At 38.2% G+C, this 19,181-nt stretch overlaps 1 protein-coding gene across 1 annotated transcript in view; it reads left to right on the forward strand.

Moving 5' to 3' along the window:
* Positions 1 to 614: 614 nt before the first annotated feature.
* Positions 615 to 19,181, forward strand: part of LOC109073188 (macrophage mannose receptor 1-like) — a 34,904-nt gene continuing 16,337 nt past the window's right edge. Inside the window, exons 1-2 of the mRNA XM_042728881.1 lie at positions 615 to 619; positions 4,946 to 5,352. Coding sequence (XP_042584815.1) covers positions 615 to 619; positions 4,946 to 5,352 — 412 coding nt within the window. The remainder of the gene's footprint in view (positions 620 to 4,945; positions 5,353 to 19,181) is intronic.

Genomic DNA, 19,181 nt, shown 5'->3' on the forward strand with positions numbered 1-19,181 from the left:
GGAAACACTTTAAATACACCAGATAAGACGAGGGGGAGATGAGACACACCTGGGATCAATGACAACAGACGGGGAACACCTGGAATGAAATCAACATAATGAGGAAACTAGGGAAACACAGGTGGAATCAAAAAACTAAAAACAGGCACAGGGAACATGACAAAATAAGGGAGCACATGCAAGACAAAACTCAACACAATCCTGACATGATGCCCCCCTTGGAAGGGGTCAGGAGCCCTCCGTGGGCTATACCCAGGAACTGGAGCCCTTCCTGGGCTGAACTGGGGATCAGGCATGCACTTATGTGGTACTGGCATTGGAGGCTGATCTGGAGGAGTGGGCGCAGCAAAGCGCTGGCACTGGGAGCTGGCACTGGAGTGAGTTCTGGGCTTGGAGCCGACCCTGGAGCGAGCTCTGGGGCTGGAGCCGATAGTCTCTTCTTCTGCAATCTCCTCTTTTGGGCTGAGGAGAGGGAGATGATCGCTGGACTTGACATCGGTGCAGGCAGCGGGCTTGCGTCATAGGCAGCCGGTGGGCTTGACATCGGTGTGGCCGGCTCTCCTGGCTTCAGCAAGTGGGCGGAGCCATTGGAGAGGTATGTGGGGATTCCCAACATGGGGTGAGCTGGGGAGACCCAGCATGCTCCTGAGAGGGCTGGATGAGGAGACTTCAGATCCACCTGTATTGCTTCCACTTCGAAATCTGAACCACTCAAATACAGGACAAGATTAACTAACTCGATCAAAGGAATATAAATAGTTGTATTATTACTTAATGAAGAGACTGAAAAAACAATTAGTGTCATAGAACAATAAAATATTCCGATATAAGAAAGTAAATTTTCACGTCAAGTCTGTCCCTACAGAGGACAAGCCATCTGGAGAACAGATGGATGGAAATTAATGAGCACTGTTTCATGTACAAAAAAACATCAGTTGTAGTGTTTTTTTGTTGTTGTTTTTTTTTTTTTTGACATTATACAGAATTAGACTTTTTAAACTATTATCTGTCAGAGTCAACAAATATTAAAATCAGAATAGGTCAGAAGTCAAGGTCATAAATGTTGGTGTAATTTTTGATGACCAGCTGACCTTCAAAGACCACATTGCAAAAACTGCTCGATCTTGCAGGTTTGCAGTGCACAACATCAGAAAGATCAGGCTCTTTCTAACGGATCATGCTGCACAACTCCTCTTGTCCAGGCCCTGGTCATTTCTAGGCTGGACTACTGCAGTGCTCTTCTGGCTGGACTTCCATCAACCACAATGCAGCGGCATGACTGGTCTTCAACAAGCCCAAAAGAGCCCATGTTACACCTCTCTTTATCTCCTTGCACTGGCTGATGGTTGCGGCTCGCATCAAGTTCAAGACATTGATGCTTGCATATATAACAGCCACAGGCTCAGCACCCGCCTACTTCCACTCACTACTACGAGTCTACATCCCCTCCAGAAGTCTGAGATCCGCTAGTGAGTGACACCTCGTGGTACCATGACAGAGAGTCTCAAAATCACTTTCCCGAACATTCCCTTTCACTGTTCCTGGCTGGTGGAATGATCTTCCCATCCCTATCCGGCATGTTGAATCCCTGACAATCTTCAAGTGACAGCTGAAAACTCATCTCTTTGGATGCTAATTGACTTTGTCTTTCTCTTTATTTATTCCTTCTCTTTCTAGCTTGTACATATTTGAGAGAATGCCTAAAACTTGATATTACAAGCACTTCCTGTGTTTGTTTGCCTCTTTATGAAGGATCGCTTTATGTATTCCCCAATTATAAGTCACTTTGGATCAAAGCATCTGCAAAATTACTACAGTGGGTACGGAAATTATACAGACCCCCTTAAATTTTTCACTCTTTGTTATACTGCAGCCATTTGCTAAAATAATTTTTCATTTTCAAGTTCATTCAAGTTCATTTTTTCCTCATTAATGTACACACAGCACCCCAGATTGACAGAAAAACACAGAATTTTTGCACATTTATTAAAAAAGAAAAACTGAAATATCACATGGTCCTAAGTATTCAGACCCTTTGCTCAGTATTTAGTAGAAGCACCCTTTTGATCTAATACAGCCATGAGTCTTTTTGGGAAAGATGCAACAAGTTTTTCACACCTGGATTTGGGGATCCTCTGCCATTCCTCCTTGCAGATCCTCTCCAATTTTGTCAGGTTGGATGGTAAACATTGGTGGACAGCCATTTTCAGGTCTCTCCAGAGATGCTCAATTGGGTTTAAGTCAGGGCTCTGGCTGGGCCATTCAAGAACAGTCACGTAGTTGTTGTGAAGCCACTCCTTCGTTATTTTAGCTGTGTGCTTAGGGTCATTGTCTTGTTGGAAGGTGAACCTTCGGCCCAGTCTGAGGTCCTGAGCACTCTGGAGAAGGTTTTCGTCCAGGATATCCCTGTACTTGGCCGCATTCATCTTTACCTCGATTGCAACCAGTCATCCTGCCCCTGCAGCTGAAAAACACCCCCACAGCATGATGCTGCCACCACCATGCTTCACTGTTGGGACTTTATTGGACAGGTGATGAGCAGTGCCTGGTTTTCTCCACACATACCGCTTAGAATTAAGGCCAAAAAAAGTTCCATGTTGGTCTCATCAGACCAGAGAATCTTATTTCTCTGTTTTTTAGTTAACTCCATGCGGGCTTTCATGTGTCTTGCACTGAGGAGAGGCTTCCGTCGGGCCACTCTGCCATAAAGCCCTGACTGGTAGAGGGGCTGCAGTGATGGTTGACTTTCTACAACTTTCTCCCATCTCCCAACTGCACCTCTGGAGCTCAGCCACAGTGATCTTTGGGTTCTTCTTTACCTCTCTCACCAAGGCTCTTCTCCCCCGATAGCTCAGTTTGGCCGGACGGCCAGCTCTAGGAAGGGTTCTGGTCGTCCCAAACGTCTTCCATTTAAGGATTATGGAGGCCACTGTGCTCTTAGGAACCTAAAGTGAAGCAGAAATGTTTTTGTAACCTTGGCCAGATCATTGCCTTGCCACAATTCTGTCTCTGGGCTCTTCAGGCAGTTCCTTTGACCTCATGATTCTCATTTGCTCTGACATGCACTGTGAGCTGTAAGGTCTTATATAGACAGGTGTGTGACTTTCCTAATCAAGTCCAATCAGTAAAATCAAACACAGCTGGACTCAAATGAAGGTGTCTTCTGATCATCTCAAGGATGATCAGAAGAAATGGACAGCCCCGGTTTAAATATATGAGTGTCACAGCAAAGGGTCTGAATACTTAGGACCATGTGATATTTCAGTTTTTCTTTTTTAATAAATCTTCAAAAATGTCAACAATTATTTGTTTTTCTGTCAATATGGGGTGCTGTGTGTACATTAATGAGGAAAAAAAATGAACTTAAATGATTTTAGCAAATGGCTGCAATATAACAAAGAGTGAAAAATTTTAGGGGGTCTGAATCCTTTCCGTACCCACTGTATATGTAAATATTACAACGCATTGAGGATTAAAGACATTCTGTGAAAATCCTTCCACTAAAGTAGTCACACTTAATTGTTTTTCCTTTGTCAATTAGCCACCAGAACATTCATTTTTACTACTTTCTTCCAAACTTTGGTAATAAAACAGCTGCCAAACACTACAAAATGTACTTGAAAATACCGTGAAAATGACAAAACACTCACAAACAGTCACATCATCAGCATTAATCTGGACATACAGAAAATCTACACACATTTCCATTCATTTCTTTGGAACCATTGATTTGGTTATTAATATCCATGTTGATGATAAAAACGATGCATTTGGATCAGCATTCATAGACATTTTGAATTGGGGTTAGACAACACGTCTCAGGACCTACTCATGTCGAAATCATACTCTAGATTTAATACTGTCACATGGAATTGATGTTGATGATGTTGAAATTATGCAGCAAATTGATGACATCTCAGATAATTATCCAGTCTTGTGCTAACTTCATATAGCTAAAACTGTAAATTCTACTCCTTGTTATAAGTATGGTAGAACTATCACTTATATCACAAAAGACTGCTTTGTAAGTAATCTTCCTGATTTATCTAAATTCCTCAACATATCCAATAGCTCAGAACAACTTGATGATGTAACAGAAACTATGGACTCTCTCTTTTCTAGCATTTTAGACACGGTTGCTACTTTACGCTTAAAGAATATTAAGGAAAACAGTTCAATTAATTTGTGACAAGTTTTATAGTTGTAAAAAAACACTTTTGTGCTCTATCATTATGTTCTCTGATGCTGTTTGAATAAAGAGACTCATATTGCAGCAAAATCAGAATGTAAATAAGTCTCAGTGTCTTACGTACAGCACTGACAAAAGATTTTGCATAACATAATGAATAAAGAGTTGAGTAGATAGTAAAAGACAAGTCTGTTGAGAGAAGACACTTGATTACTTCAGTCGCTCCAGAGCAGGTAAATTGGGGTTTGTTGGATTTCTATGGCTGCAAAAAAATAAAACATAAAAAAAATCACCTACTTAAACTTTTAAAGCTTATTATACATAAGTATAATCAGATTGGATGTACAAGTAAGTTCAACTTAATTTATATTAAAAAAAAGTCAAATCTCGTATAACTTACAAAAATGTAAAAGTTGAAATTGGTTATTTGATGAGTTAAACAAATGAAAAAACCGATTGTCATCATTATTTACAGGTTGATTAAGGGGTTTATGTCAAAGGGTGTTTTTTGCATTCATTGATTCTTTCTGCAAGAACATGTTTTGCAGCCATGTCTGCTTGCTCATTTCCAATAAATCCCTTTGACTATAAAGAAAATTATTTCCTTTGCAATATCAGAAACCTAACCAACATGTAGTATTCTTGTCATTTCTTTCTTTCAGTGAACAAACCTGTGAAGACAAGATGATACAGAACAAGATTCAACTCGTTGTTTTTCTCGGTGAGATTTAGTGAAAGAAAATGATGTCAGATCAGAGGTTTAGAGCAGCTTAACACTGTTGATTTTCCTGCAGCAGGAATCCTGTCCAAGGCTTCATGTGACCTGTATCGAATCATCCTCATCGAAGAGCCAAAGACCTGGACAGAAGCGCAATCCTACTGCAGAGAGAAACACACAGATCTGGCGACGATTCAGAGCGATGAAGACAGAGCAAAACTGAAGGAGGCAGCAGATGCTGTGAACTTTCAGTCTGTGGCCTGGATCGGTTTCTACAGAGTTGCCTGGCATTGGTCATATCAAAACACGCCGATCAGCTTTGAGAAGTGGTATTCCACTCAGCCGGACATACCTGACACAAACGAGGCCTGTGGGACTGTAAAAACCAGCGGACCATGGGCTGACAGAGACTGTACTGTACAAGATGAATTCTTTTGCCAAACTGGTAAGAAATTATACAGTACTCATAGATATCTTTGATTTGAGTTAAAAAAAAAACGTACAAAAATTTATAAAATTCATACACACAGAGCTTATACACACTACAAAAAAAAAAAAAAATTGTACTTAGTATTTTGTCTTGTTTTCCAGGACAAATATCTAAACATTCTTAAATCAAGATACATTTACTTGAGAAACATAATGACTTAAGATATCTTAAAGGGTTACTCCATTCCAAAATGGAAATTTTGTCATTAATCATTTACCCCCATGTCTTCCAAACCCATAAAAGCTTTGTTCGTCTTTGGAACACAATTTAAGATATTTTGGATGAAAACCGGGAGGCTTGAGACTGTCTCATTGACTGTCTAATAAAAAACAGTGTCAAAGTCCAGGAATGTATGAAAAGCATAGTCAGAATCAGAATCAGAATGAGCTTTATTGCCAGGTATGTTTACACATACGAGGAATTTGTTTTCGTGACAGAAGCTCCGCAGTGCAACAGAATGACAGCGACAGGACAAAAAACACATAATAAAGAATAAAAAATACAAAAATACAAAAAAAAAAAAAATACAAATAAGTAGGTAAGAAATGACAATATACAAATTGACAATTGTATGGCAGGTATATTACAATGAGCAGTTGTGTATGTACAGGTATATTATGTGCAAAAAAAGGTACACTAAGTATGTGTGTTAGATAAATAAGTGTATGTGTATGTAAATTTAAATTGTGTTTGATAGTGTAGTGTGTTCCACAGTTATTATCAAGTGTTCATTAGATGGATTGCCTGAGGGAAGAAACTGTTCCTGTGTCTGGCCGTTCTGGTGCTCAGGGCTCTGTAGTGTCGACCAGATAGCAACAGTTCAAAGAGGAAATGTGCTGGATGTGAGGGGTCCAGAGTGATTTTGCCAGCCTTTTTGCTCATTTTGGATGAGTAAAGTTCTTGAATAGAAGGGAGGGTTGTACCGATGATTCTCTCAGCAGTCCGGACTACCCTCTGTAGTCTTCTGAGGTCAGATTTAGAAGCTGAGCTGAACCAGACAGTTACTGAAGTGCAGAGGATGGATTCAATGCTGGTGGAGTAGAACTGTTTCAGCAGCTCCTGTGGCAGGTTAAACTTCCTCAGCTGGCGAAAGAAGTACAACCTCTGCTGGGCCTTTTTCACAGTGGAGTCAATGTGAATGTCCTACTTCAGGTCCTGAGAGATGGTGGTTCCCAGGAACCTAAATGACTCCACTGCAGTCACAGTGCTGTTCATGATGGTGAGTGGGGGGAGAGCAGGGGGGTTTCTCCTGAATAGTCAGAATAGTCCATCTGCCATCAGTGATTCAACCGTAATGTTATGAAGCGATGAAAATACATTTGTACACCAAGGAAAACAAAAATAACCACTTTATTCAACAATTCCTCTCCTCTGTGTCTCTCCAAATCAACATAGCGCCATTATGGCAATTCTGAGCAGTATGCAGATGGCGTACACTCTTCTGTGTCAGCCACACTGCGCTGATTGCTTTCAAACCAAAGCGTACAGTAGGTGGACAACCAGAATGGTTAATACTGCCGCCGCAGGGCCGCTGTGTTAACTGCAAGTCAGTCGCGTGTTAAAATCATTCACGAAACTACCGCCAGATGGTGCAAAGGGACGGATTGCAACTGGCAATCAGGGTCACCGGAACAGGTCTTGATCAGCATGACTGAGGTTGATGAGGCGGCCGCAGAAATATTCCAGCAAGCTATTTAGGTTTTAAAAAATAAATATTATCATCGTGAAAAGGTTACATGGCCTTGTCCCTTGAGCGAGTTGTGATTGAGGACGCGGGCTCAGCCTCAGTTGTGTTGCCAGATACAAGTATTATAAGCATCTAAGGTTTTTTTTTTTGTTGTTTGTTTGTTTGTTTGTTTTTCACTTAATTTGGAAAGTGAATAAAGTGGGAGTTTGCAAGTTAGGGACAGCGATATCTTTATATTATTTCCATAACTCAAGATTTGGACTAATTGCGGTTTATTTTTAGATTTTTTTTTTTTTTTTATTGTTGTTGTTGTTGTTGTTTTATTTGTTTGTTTTTTTCAATATCTGGCAACGTCAGCATAACTGACAGTAATCAAAAACAACCAGGTTAAAAACAGCGCGGGCAGGTTATTCCTGACAGGATGCAATTTGCTAACACAAACTTAGTGATCATCATGATATATTATCTTTAAGACAGATGCACTGAAGACGGACACAAAGAGGAGAGAATAGTCGAGTAAGCAGAGAAAATACTGTACCAGACAGAACAAATTCATTGAAATACGGAAAGAAAACCATAATTATGGAATTAGGGTGGGGTGAATATGGATGTATTTCTGAGGAGAAGTGACAGTGTTTCGTTGGCATTTTCTTTTTCCTCTTACCATCCTTAAATACATATTAAAGGAGTGTTAATTAGTGCAGCGCTGCATGCAGCAATAACTCAGGAAACGCTAGTGTTCTATAAGCGCCACCTGCTGTCATAGATTGAATTAGCATTTTCATCAGAATCAGAAAGAGCTTTATTGCCAAGTGTGTTTACATGCAAAAGGAATTCGTCTTGGTGTCAGGAGCTTCCAGTACAGAAAGTACAAACATAGTGCAGACATACATATAATTAAAGTAATAAAACTAATAATAATACAGAGTAATAATAAAATAATAATTCAGCCCGTCTGATGTTTTTGTTTTGTGCAGTTGCTTTTTGTTGTATATATATTTTTGGTTGTTTGTTTGTTTGTTCAAGGTTAGTTTGGCCAGTAACAGAGCAAAATAAACATTTAATAAATGTAAAAATAATAATAACAATAATAATAATAAAAGTAATAAGAACTAAATAAATTGGCAACGAGTATGGGAATCGGCTCATTTGATTGTAAAATAAATAAATAAAATCGGAAATTGGAATAGGTCACAAAATCCTGATCAGTGCATCCTTAACTGTAATAGAGTTAGACCTACCTGAAAGACCCGAAAAAGCATGGTTCATTTAAGTTTTATCTTTGAACTATTGTACCTATTTGTGCAAAATGGTTATTATTTATTAGAATACAATGTTACAGTCAACAATGAAAACAACAAGTCTTATTTATTGATTTATTGATTGATTGATTATGGCAAGGCCTGTGAAAATTTTGTCAATACGATCAAAATCAGTGTCTTAACACTCGTACACTGATCTGTAGAACACTTAGGTTGCATAATGATATGTTAAAGTTAAAAACTTAAAATATGTACTTGAAAAGAAAACAAGATGACTTTGAATAGCATAATTGTAAAATTGTGAGGAAGAGCAGAGCAAGTTTTGCACATGTATTTCCTGGTCTGAGAGTGACTTCCTGCTTAAACAGGAATCAGAATCAGAATCAGAATCAGAATGAGCTTTATTGCCAGGTATGTTTACACATACGAGGAATTTGTTTTCGTGACAGAAGCAGAAGCTCCGCAGTGCAACAGAATGACAGAAACAAAAAACACACAATAAAAGAATAAAAAAATATACAAAAAATACAAATCAGTAGGTAAGGAATGACAATATACAAATTGACAATTGTATGGCAGATATATTACGAGCAGTTATGTATGTACAGGTATATTATGTGCAAAAAAAATAATAATTTAAGTGTACACTAAGTATGTGTGTTAGATAATAAGTATATGTGTCTGTAAAAATAAATAGTGTAATGTGTTCCACAGTTATTGTCAAGTGTTCATTAGATGGATTGCCTGGGGGAGGAAACTGTTCCTGTGTCTGGCCGTTCTGGTGCTCAGAGCTCTGTAGCGTCGACCAGACAGAAACAGTTCAAACAGGGAGTGTGCTGGATGTGAGGGGTCCAGAGTGATTTTGCCAGCCCTTTTGCTCACTCTGGATAAGTACAGTTCTTGAATAGACGGGAGGGTTGTACCGATGATTTTCTCTGCAGTCCGGACTACCCTCTGTAGTCTTCTGAGGTCATATTTAGAAGCTGAGCTGAACCAGACAGTTACTGAAGTGCAGAGGACGGATTCAATGATGGCGGAGTAGAACTGTTTCAGCAGCTCCTGTGGCAGGTTAAACTTCCTCAGTTGGCGAAGGAAGTACAACCTCTGCTGGGCCTTTTTCACAATGGAGTCAATGTGAATGTCCCACTTCAGGTCCTGAGAGATGGTGGTGCCCAGTAACCTGAATGACTCCACTGCAGTCACAGTGCTGTTCATGATGGTTAGTGGGGGGAGAGCAGGGGGGTTTCTCCTGAAGTCCACGATCACCTCCACTGTTTTGAGCGTGTTAAGCTCCAGGTTGTTGAGAGTACACCAGACAGCCAGCTCTTTAACCTCCTGTCTGTAAGCAGACTCGTCACCATCCTGATTTATGCTGATGTGTGTGGTGTCATCTGCAAACTTCAGGAGCTTGACAGAGGGGTCCTTAGATGTGCAATCATTAGTGTACAGGGAGAAGAGCAGTGGGGAGAGAACACAGCCCTGGGGAGCTCCAGTGCTGATTGTACGGGTGCTGGATGTGTATTTTTTCCCAGCCTCACTAGCTGCTGCCTGTCTGTCAGGAAGCTGTTGATCCACTGACAGACGGAGGTGGGCACAGAGAGCTGAGTTAGTTTGGGGGGGGGAGGAGGTTTGGGATGATCGTGTTGAAGGCCGAGCTGAAGTCCACAAACAGGATTCTCACATAAGTCCCTGGTCTGTCTAGGTGTTGCAGAACATAATGCAGTCCAATGTTTACTGCATCGTCCACAGACCTGTTTGCTCTGTAGGCAAACTGAAGAGGATCCAGTAAGGGTCCAGTAATGTCCTTCAGGTGGGCCAGCACCAGTTTTTTCAAATGACTTCATGACCACAGACGTTAAAGCCACAGGCCTGTAGTCATTTAGTCCTGTAATTTTGGATTTCTTTGGGATAGGGACGATGGTGGAGCGTTTGAAGCATGAAGGGACTTCACACAGCTCCAGTGATCTGTTGAAGATCTGTGTGAAGATGGGGGCTAGCTGGTCAGCACCGACAAGCTGGTGTAACACAGTCTGGGCCTGGTCTTTTTTTTTCCTTTTCTGCTTCCGGAAGACCTGGCGCACCGCATCCTCGCTTATCTGTATTGCAGGTGTGGGGGAGAGGGGGGATGCAGGAGGTGTGAATGGTGAGGGCGGTTGTTTGGAGAGGTGTTCAGGACGGGTTGCAAGTGTTGTGAATGGTGAGAACGGTTGTGTGGAGAGGTGTTCAGGGCGGGTTGCAAGTGTTGTGAATGGTGAGAACGGTTGTGTGGAGAGGTGTTCAGGGCGGGTTGCAAAGAGGTGTAAATGGTGTGAACGGTTGTGTGGAGAGATGGTCAGGGCAGGTGATGGGTGTTCTTTCAAAACCTGCAGTAAAACTCATTCAGATCGTCTGCCAGTCGTTGATTCTCCACAGTGCTGGGGGGTGGTGTCTTGTAATTGGTGATCTCTTTCAGACTTTTCCACACTGATGCTGAGTCGTTGGAAGTGAACTGAGTCCTTATTTTATCATAATAATTCCTCTTTGCCACTTTGATCTCCTTTTCCAGTGTGTATTTAGCCTGTTTATACAAGACATTGTCCCCCTTCCTGAAAGCATCTTCTTTGGCCTGACGGAGCTGACTGAGTTTTGCTGTGAACCACGGTTTGTCATTGTTGTAAATTAGTTGAGTCCTGGTAGGAATACACATATCCTCACAGAAACTGATATAAGATGTTACAGTCTCTGTGAGTTCGTCCAGATCAGTGGCAGCAGCTTCAAAAACACTCCAATCAGTGAGGTCAAAACAAGATTGTAAATCCTGCTCTGCTTCATTAGTCCATCTTTTTACAGTCCTTACTACAGGTTTAGCTGATTTTAGTTTCTGCCTGTAGGTCGGTATAAGATGAATCAGACAGTGATCAGAACGTCCCAAAGCTGCTCGTGGAACAGAGTGATATGCATCCTTTATTGTGGTGTAACAGTGATCCAATATATTACTGTCTCTGGTGGGACATGTAACATGCTGTCTGTATTTTGGCAGCTCACGGGAGAGGTTGGCTTTATTAGAGTCCCCAAGAATGATTAAAATGGAGTCCGGGTGTTGTTGTTCTGTCTCTGTGATCTGATCAGTGAGTTTCTGTAAAGCCAGACTTACGTGCGCTTGCGGAGGGATGTAAACGCTCACCAGAATGAACGAGTGAAAACTCCCGCGGCGAATAGAACGGCTTGCAGTTAATGAAGAGTGTTTCTAGATCTGAGCAGCACATCTTTTTTAAAACAGTTACATCTGTACACCACCGTTCATTGATGTAAAAGCACGTTCCGCCGCCGCGCGATTTCCCCGTTGATTCTGTATCGCGGTCCGCTCTGAACAGCTGAAAGCCCGGCAGATGGAGCGCGCTGTCCGGAATAGCGTCATGCAGCCAAGTTTCCGTGAAACACAGAGCAGCAGAGTGTGAGAAATCCTTATTTGTCCGAGAGAGCAGAAGGAGTTCGTCCGTTTTGTTGGGGAGAGAGCGGAGATTTGCCAGATGGATGCTAGGCAACGGCGTTCGAAATCCGCGTTTTCTGAGTCTCACGAGCGCGCCAGCTCTTTTTTTTTCCTCGTCTGCGCGTCCTCTGGAAGCGTGTGATCAGCGCAGCTGCTTCACCGACAAAAATGTCCAGCAAAACATCAGAATAGTCGAAAACCGGTAATATACGGGGGGAGATGTGTGGTGCCGAATGTCCAGCAATTCGTCCCTGGTGAAACTGATTGCAGGAATATAACTAAAGAGAAGGACAAACTAACAAAAACAACAAAAACAACTGCAGAGCACGTCGCGGAGGCAGCCATCCTGTATCGGCGCCAGCAAAGTAATGGATACCAAAAAAAGGTAGAAATATATTTATGTAAAAGGAGAATGCATGTGTGTGAAAGCAAAAAATGTATGTATGTGTAAGGAAAATGTATGTGTGTGAGAGAGAAGAAATGCATGGATGTGAAAGGAGAATGTAAGTGTGTGAAAGCAAGAATACATGTATGTGAAAGGAGAATGTAAGTGTGTGAGAGTGCCAGAATGAATTATGGCTTGTACGGCCCCTCATACACACACACACACACACACACACACACACACACACACACGGATTAAAAGCTAAATATTTAAATTTCGGTTCGTTCTTGGTAAAGAAAAAAAAAAAATCCTTCAGGTTCCATATGCAGAGCGAAATGAGACCAGTCCAGCATTTAGAAATAATTCTTATTAACTCTGCTATTATTCTTGATTTTTCAAACTTCTTTGCGGTTTTGAATTATGCCTTTACTGTATGACCAAAAATGGAGTATTATCTGTGTCAGCTGACTGATCGCGCTGGTGCCTCACGCACATATTCATTGGAAACAGCAGTCGTTCACCGTGCCATTAGGCGTGAGCAGTGGTCCACTTTGGCATATTTTTGCTAATTATGATTTTTTTTCCGTCGATACTGAAACATGCGTGAACTACAAAGCCTATTTTACCTAATGAATAATAGTTAAGCTTCAAATGGGCAACATCATGAATATGGAAATGTTTAGATTTGTCCCAAAAGAGAAATGTAAGCCCAACCTTACCTTATATTTCGCTTTCAATTATTATATATATATATATATATATATATATATATATATATATTTTTTTTTTTTATAGCTAAGCCTATTATTATTATATACTGCAATTATATTTATCCATTAGAATGATATATTTTTAATTCTTGTTCTGTTCTGATAAATTTAAAGGATTTGTTGTAAAGTGAGGGGAACTAAAAGTATCCTGCTGGTAAATTATAACATTATTAGGCCTGCCGTTATTATTTCTGAATGTAATAAAATGCGACTTATACATGACTCTTTTTTTTTTCTCTCAAAACTTAATTTATTTTTAGCGTGTTTTTAAAAAATATGCAGCAAACGAAAATAGGTGATTAATCGGTTAAAATGTGTTACTGTGGGTTAACAAATTTACATTATGGTATACTTAGCAACAGAGTCTGGGCCTAATCTAGGCTATGTTAACTATTTACAAGTTTCATGTATGTTTTTTATCCATTTTTTTTTTTTTTTTTTTTTTTTTTTCATTGCATCTGAAAATTACAGAAAACAAAAAAGCCTCCTCCCCCCTAAAAATTGTGCATGCATATTCACTTTGTGTGCTCTGGTGCAGAACCTACTTCCTGCGTTTCTCATCTGTGGACAATTTATTTTTGTTTATATGTTTGATATAAAGGTTACTGTCCCATTTTATACAGAAATTATTAATTTAAAAAAAAAAATCAAATTATATTGTTAGTTTCATGGTAACATGCAATCGAGGTTTTCGGATTCCTCTACAAGATAAGTTAATTTAGGCTATTTAACGTGCATTGTGACATTTTACCCATTTCAACTTATAAACTCCTTGAGATTTTAAAGTCAGTTTAATAGTATTGAAATTCAAGTTGAATCTAGTATAAAAAAGCTTTAAATTGCTTACATTATTTCTATGAATTAAAGTAGCCTAACTTAAAATGATGTTATCATGACTTTTCATCATATCATTTTTTACAGAGCTGTATTCATCTTCCATTTCGGAAACCAAGCACCCACTTTTTTATTTTTTAAATCTATAATTCGCTCCATATCTACTCCTTTTTGAGGAAGGTGCCACTGTTAACATTTAGTATGTTAACCATGGTTTTTATGATGATTAAACTTAAGAAGATGTGGATACTATAGTTAAACCATGGTAACCACAAATTAACCATGGTTTTTGCTATATAACCATAGTTTAACCATGGTATTTGTAGTAAATCCGTGGTTATACAAATGGTAGTCAACACGCCAAAAAACCATGGTTACTACAGTTTTACTATAATTAAACCATGGTTAATTTTCATAAGGGTATGGGAGTCAAAAGATAATTACTTCATCATTAGGGTTGCCAATTAACTTCAGAAATGCAAAATAAGGGCTAATTGCGATTCTTTCTCTTTTATTATTTAAGAAAATAGTGTTTATTCTTGTAGAAAATAAGTGTTTATTCTTTAAGAAAATAAGGGACAGAATAAGGGACAATCCAAATATTTTAGCAATAATATATGTACAATAATGTATGCCTATATCTGCCTGCAGTTAAAAAGTTATCAGAAACAATCATATTTGTTTTGCTTCACCCATTTATGTAGAATTATGAAAAATAAAAAAATAAAAAAATGTCATACAAAAAATGCCATCAGCCTGAGTGAATTTTACCATTATAGAACTGTGACATGGGTAGTAATTTAGGAAGTGAAAATACTGTGAAATTACAAATGGCATGGAACTCAAGGTTTATGAAACATCAGTCAATAAAGCATTTTTTTAAACAATGGCACTTAAAGTTTTTAACTAAAATATTATTTCAACCATATAGCTTGTGAAGAAATAAAAATGGATACTTTTCAATGAAAGAAAACCTAGAGAGTGTAGGTTGCTCCTGTGTTTGGATATGTACTTCAATATAATGAGGTCCAAGTTTAAGAATAGCCTACAGTAGTTTTTTTTTTTACTCTCTATTTAACAGCATTAACTTACAATGAAATATGTCTTCCTTCAGGTAGACTGAATGTTTTCCTGCCTTACTAAATGTTTGGCTCATGATAAATAAGTTGCATTCGCCCAAACTGATTTTGTAAAATCAGAATGCTGACAGTGAACCCGAGTCGCGCTCGCTGTGAAGCGGGAGCAGCTGGCAGAGGATTCTGCTTGCTCTTAAAGCCTTCCTCAAACGCCTACGTTCACAAATAACAATGATTTTCTCCAAAAGAATGATTCATTATCAATTGCGAATTTGTTATTATTATGGTCAGGTGAAAATAATAATATGGGCTGCGAGAAAATAATTAATAAAAAGAGAAGGGCTGCTGTGAGTGCAGGCAGCATAATTCAACTCAGTAGCATGACAACACACCGTTCCTCGCAGCCAAAAAACAGACCGAATTCAGTTCAGCTGGAGAGGGTTGTTTTTTTTACGGGTAGTTGTGTGTTTTTTGTTGGGGTTGAGGTGGTTGTTTTTTTTTGTGTTGGTTTTTATATGAACAGTGTCTTATAAGGGTTTCAAACTTGCAGAGCAGGTTTGGCCAAAGTAGGACAAATGCCTCGTTTGTTTTGGCTTTTGTATTTTTTGAAACTGCATACAGAGTATTACATACAATACAATATAAGGTATTTTTTTTTTTTTTTGTTTTTTTTTTTTTCTCAGGACAGATGAGGTGCCTCTGAGAGAGAGACAATGAAACTGGCAAAAGAGACGCAAATCTGCCAGAGACAAAATCATTTGTTCTTAATGTATTTGTTTAACTTTAACAGAGATGTCTAGAGGGTATTTATTAGGTCTGCCCCCCACGTAAGATTTTTCTAGTTACTAGTAGCCTAGATGTTCATTTAAGTCATTATTCAACTAATCGCACGTTTATACTAAGTTAACATCTATAATCCATAATGAGCCTTAATGTATTCCGCGCTCAAGCACATGCATTAAGTTTGCCACAAAGCACAGGCAGAAGTAGCCTAATAATTGTGAAAAAGTAGACATTTTAATTATTTATTAATAAACAAATGTTTTCTTGTCGGCTGCAAGATGAAATCCACAGTGCTGACTCTCATCTCCACAGGATGTGCATAATCAGGGAGTATTTGCTTTCGTTTTGAATTGGTTTGTTTAAAAGTTGACATTTCAAGCTTTCTGTAGATATATTTCTCATGTATGTGAGGCACCCTAATTTTAAGTTATTTCATAATCAGAAAAAAAGTCAAGTGATCGAGAGGGCGCCTCCCTGTCATGCATTCGCATTAATAATTTTCGCACAAACACTTGAATATGAATAATAATAGAGCACATTTCTTTTCGGTTATAGTACGGGATCCCCATTAAAAAATAATCTTCATAAGTCTACAAACCGAGACAGATGCATTTATAACCTGTAAATTGAAGGCTATTTGACGTTTTAAAATGATCTAATGGCTGATGTCTCTCAAAATCATTGATCATTTATTGTTCTTGATCAAGATTAAATGGATGCATGACTCTTATAAACTTGTTTTAATAAATCTCTTTTGCATTAAATAATAAAGATATAAAGCAGGTTAAGTTAAATATTATTGTACAAATAATTATAAAATACTATAGACTGCGAATAAGATTGCAGTTTCACATTTTGCATGTGCAAAGAAAATTTTTTTTTACATGCAATTATCCAAAATAAAAGATTTGTAATGAAGATAAAATATGTAGACAAATAAGAATAAATGCTGCGCGCCGCACTCAGCATCATGCGTGCCGCACAAATCTTGCACTCTGATATTTTAAGGAATCATACACACCTGCATTTGTTTGAATTAGGCCTAAATAATGGGAGCAAAATTATACAGTGCCTCACGTTTTACTAAAATAAAGGAAATCATTTATAAAACATGCAACAATTTCTAAATCAGTGTACAGACACATATCTTTTTCCCAAGAAGTTATCTGTCAAAATAAAGGACAGGTAACAAATAACAAAGTAGTGCGTGACAAAAATGCATGTTGTTTTATGATAGGGATTTTAAAATATAAATTATAAATGTATTTGTGACAAATATAGGCCTAATATGCGAGTGTCGTCGCCGCCGCTCGCAGTGGCAAAAAGCTAATTTTGGTTGGCCAGCTACTGTGAATACATGTAAAAAACGTATCCTTGTGGTGCGGCTGATACAGAAGAGCATACGCCGCCTGCGTACCGCTCAGAATTGCCAAAATGGCGCTACATTTTTTATACAAGAGGAATTGTTGAAAAAAGTAGTTATTTTTGTTTTCTTCGTGTATAAAAATATTCTCGTCAATTCATAACGTTACGGTTGAATCACTGATGGCAGATGGACTATTATGTCGATGCTTTTCATACTTTCCTGGACCTTGACACTGTTATTTATTTGGCAGTATGTGGGACAGTCTCAAGCCTCCCTGTTTTCATCTAAAATATCTTAAGTTGTGTTCTGAAGACAAACTAAGCTTTTACGTGTTTGGAACGACATGGGGATAAGTGAATAATGACAAAATTTTAATTTTGAAATGGATTTTCCCTTTAAGATATAAGATAAGTCTCTTTTTTTAAGCAAATACCCACTTAAATTTGATGAAGATATTGATAAAGCTCTTATCTTAAATCATTTTGGATCTCCAATAATGTATCTTGATGCAAGGATGATTAGACATTTGTGCTGGAAAACAAGACAAAATACTGAGGAAGTTAATCAATTTTTTCCAGTGAAACCTGACCTCAATGCCTCCTTAAATCATGTTTTCCAGAAAAAATCCTTATAGCAGGATGCAAACAATATCAAAGATGACAAATATGCAGCCTCAAAAGATAACTGGATTAAAAACAGTTTTATTAAAGACACTGCATGAAACTCTGCAGTAACAAATGTGTTGTGTGTTTTCAGCATAAACATATAAACAACATTAACAACACTTCTCAGTGCTCCATACTGATTTGATGTTTAAAACTGTATTATTGAACTACTATTATTACAGTAGGTGGCCATCCAAAACGTTGCTTCTACTGCCGCTCGTACCGCCGCGGCGTCTGCAAAGTGCATTTGCAGCTTTTGACCACTGAGTGGCGCTTTAATCACAAGTTATCAAACAAGCGCATCAAAGCACATTTTCGCAAATAGACGGCAGCTTCGCCTCGCTGATGTGTTACATTTGACGGCTGCAGTCAGGGAAAATGAAAGAAAAACACTGTAGTTAAAATATTTAATATTCACAGATGAAAGTTTGGTACTTATGAGGTTATGTGCATTTCTTAGAACGAATTCAAGCAGGATAAATGTCAAGCCTGTGCCTGAGCCTGTGCTTATATTTTCTCTAAGCTACACAGTATTACACCATATTTTAGATTTGACACATTTAATAGGTGTGCAGTATTATTTATATAATATGAATTATGTGTTATATTATTCAAAAGAAATTGTGGTTTTACTTTGCATCAGAGCATTAAAAGTGGTAGCCTATTTTAGTTAGCTAGGCTACATGGATTAATATGCAAAATGTCAATATTCTCATATATTAGGCCTATATTTTAATTTATATTTAAAAATTTCTTTAATAAAACAACATGCATTTTTGTTATTCGTTAACTGTCCTTTATTTTGACAGACAACTTCTTGGGAAAATATATTTGTCTGTACACTGATTAAGAAATTGTTGCATGTTTTATAAATTATTTTCTTTATTTTACTAAAATATTTATTGTATACATATTTGTATAACTTCGTTCCCATTATTTAGGCCTAATTAAAACAAGAAACGAATAAATTAAACCTGCACGATTTAGCTAAATTATTGAAATTCTAAAGAATGGAGTGATTAATAAAACGTCCTCATGTTTAAACTCAAGTTCTCTCATTATAATCACCAAAGTGCAAATGATGTAAAAAAAAAATAGAGCTTCATTAATAGACAACTTCAGTGATTTTAAAGGGAGCCTTCTTTACTTGCTTTCATATAATTTAAGTTAAAAAAATAAAATTGCAGCCGCATTTAAATGCAGGTGTGTAAAATGTCTGCGTGCAAGATTTGCGGCGCGAGTGATGCTGAGTGCATGCGCAGCATTTATTCTTATTTGTTTTATCTTCATTACAAATCTTGTTTGGTTTTATTTTGGATAACTGCATGTAAAAAATGATTTACGTTGTAATGCATATGCAAAATGTGAATTATTATTCATATTCAAGTGTTTGTGCGAAAATTATTAATGCGCATGCAGGACAGGGAGGCGCCCTCTAGATCACTTGAATTTTTTCCTGATAATGAATTAACTTAAAATTGTGGTGT

This window comes from Cyprinus carpio, chromosome B7, assembly GCF_018340385.1.
Source record: "Cyprinus carpio isolate SPL01 chromosome B7, ASM1834038v1, whole genome shotgun sequence".
Lineage (NCBI taxonomy): Eukaryota > Metazoa > Chordata > Actinopteri > Cypriniformes > Cyprinidae > Cyprinus > Cyprinus carpio.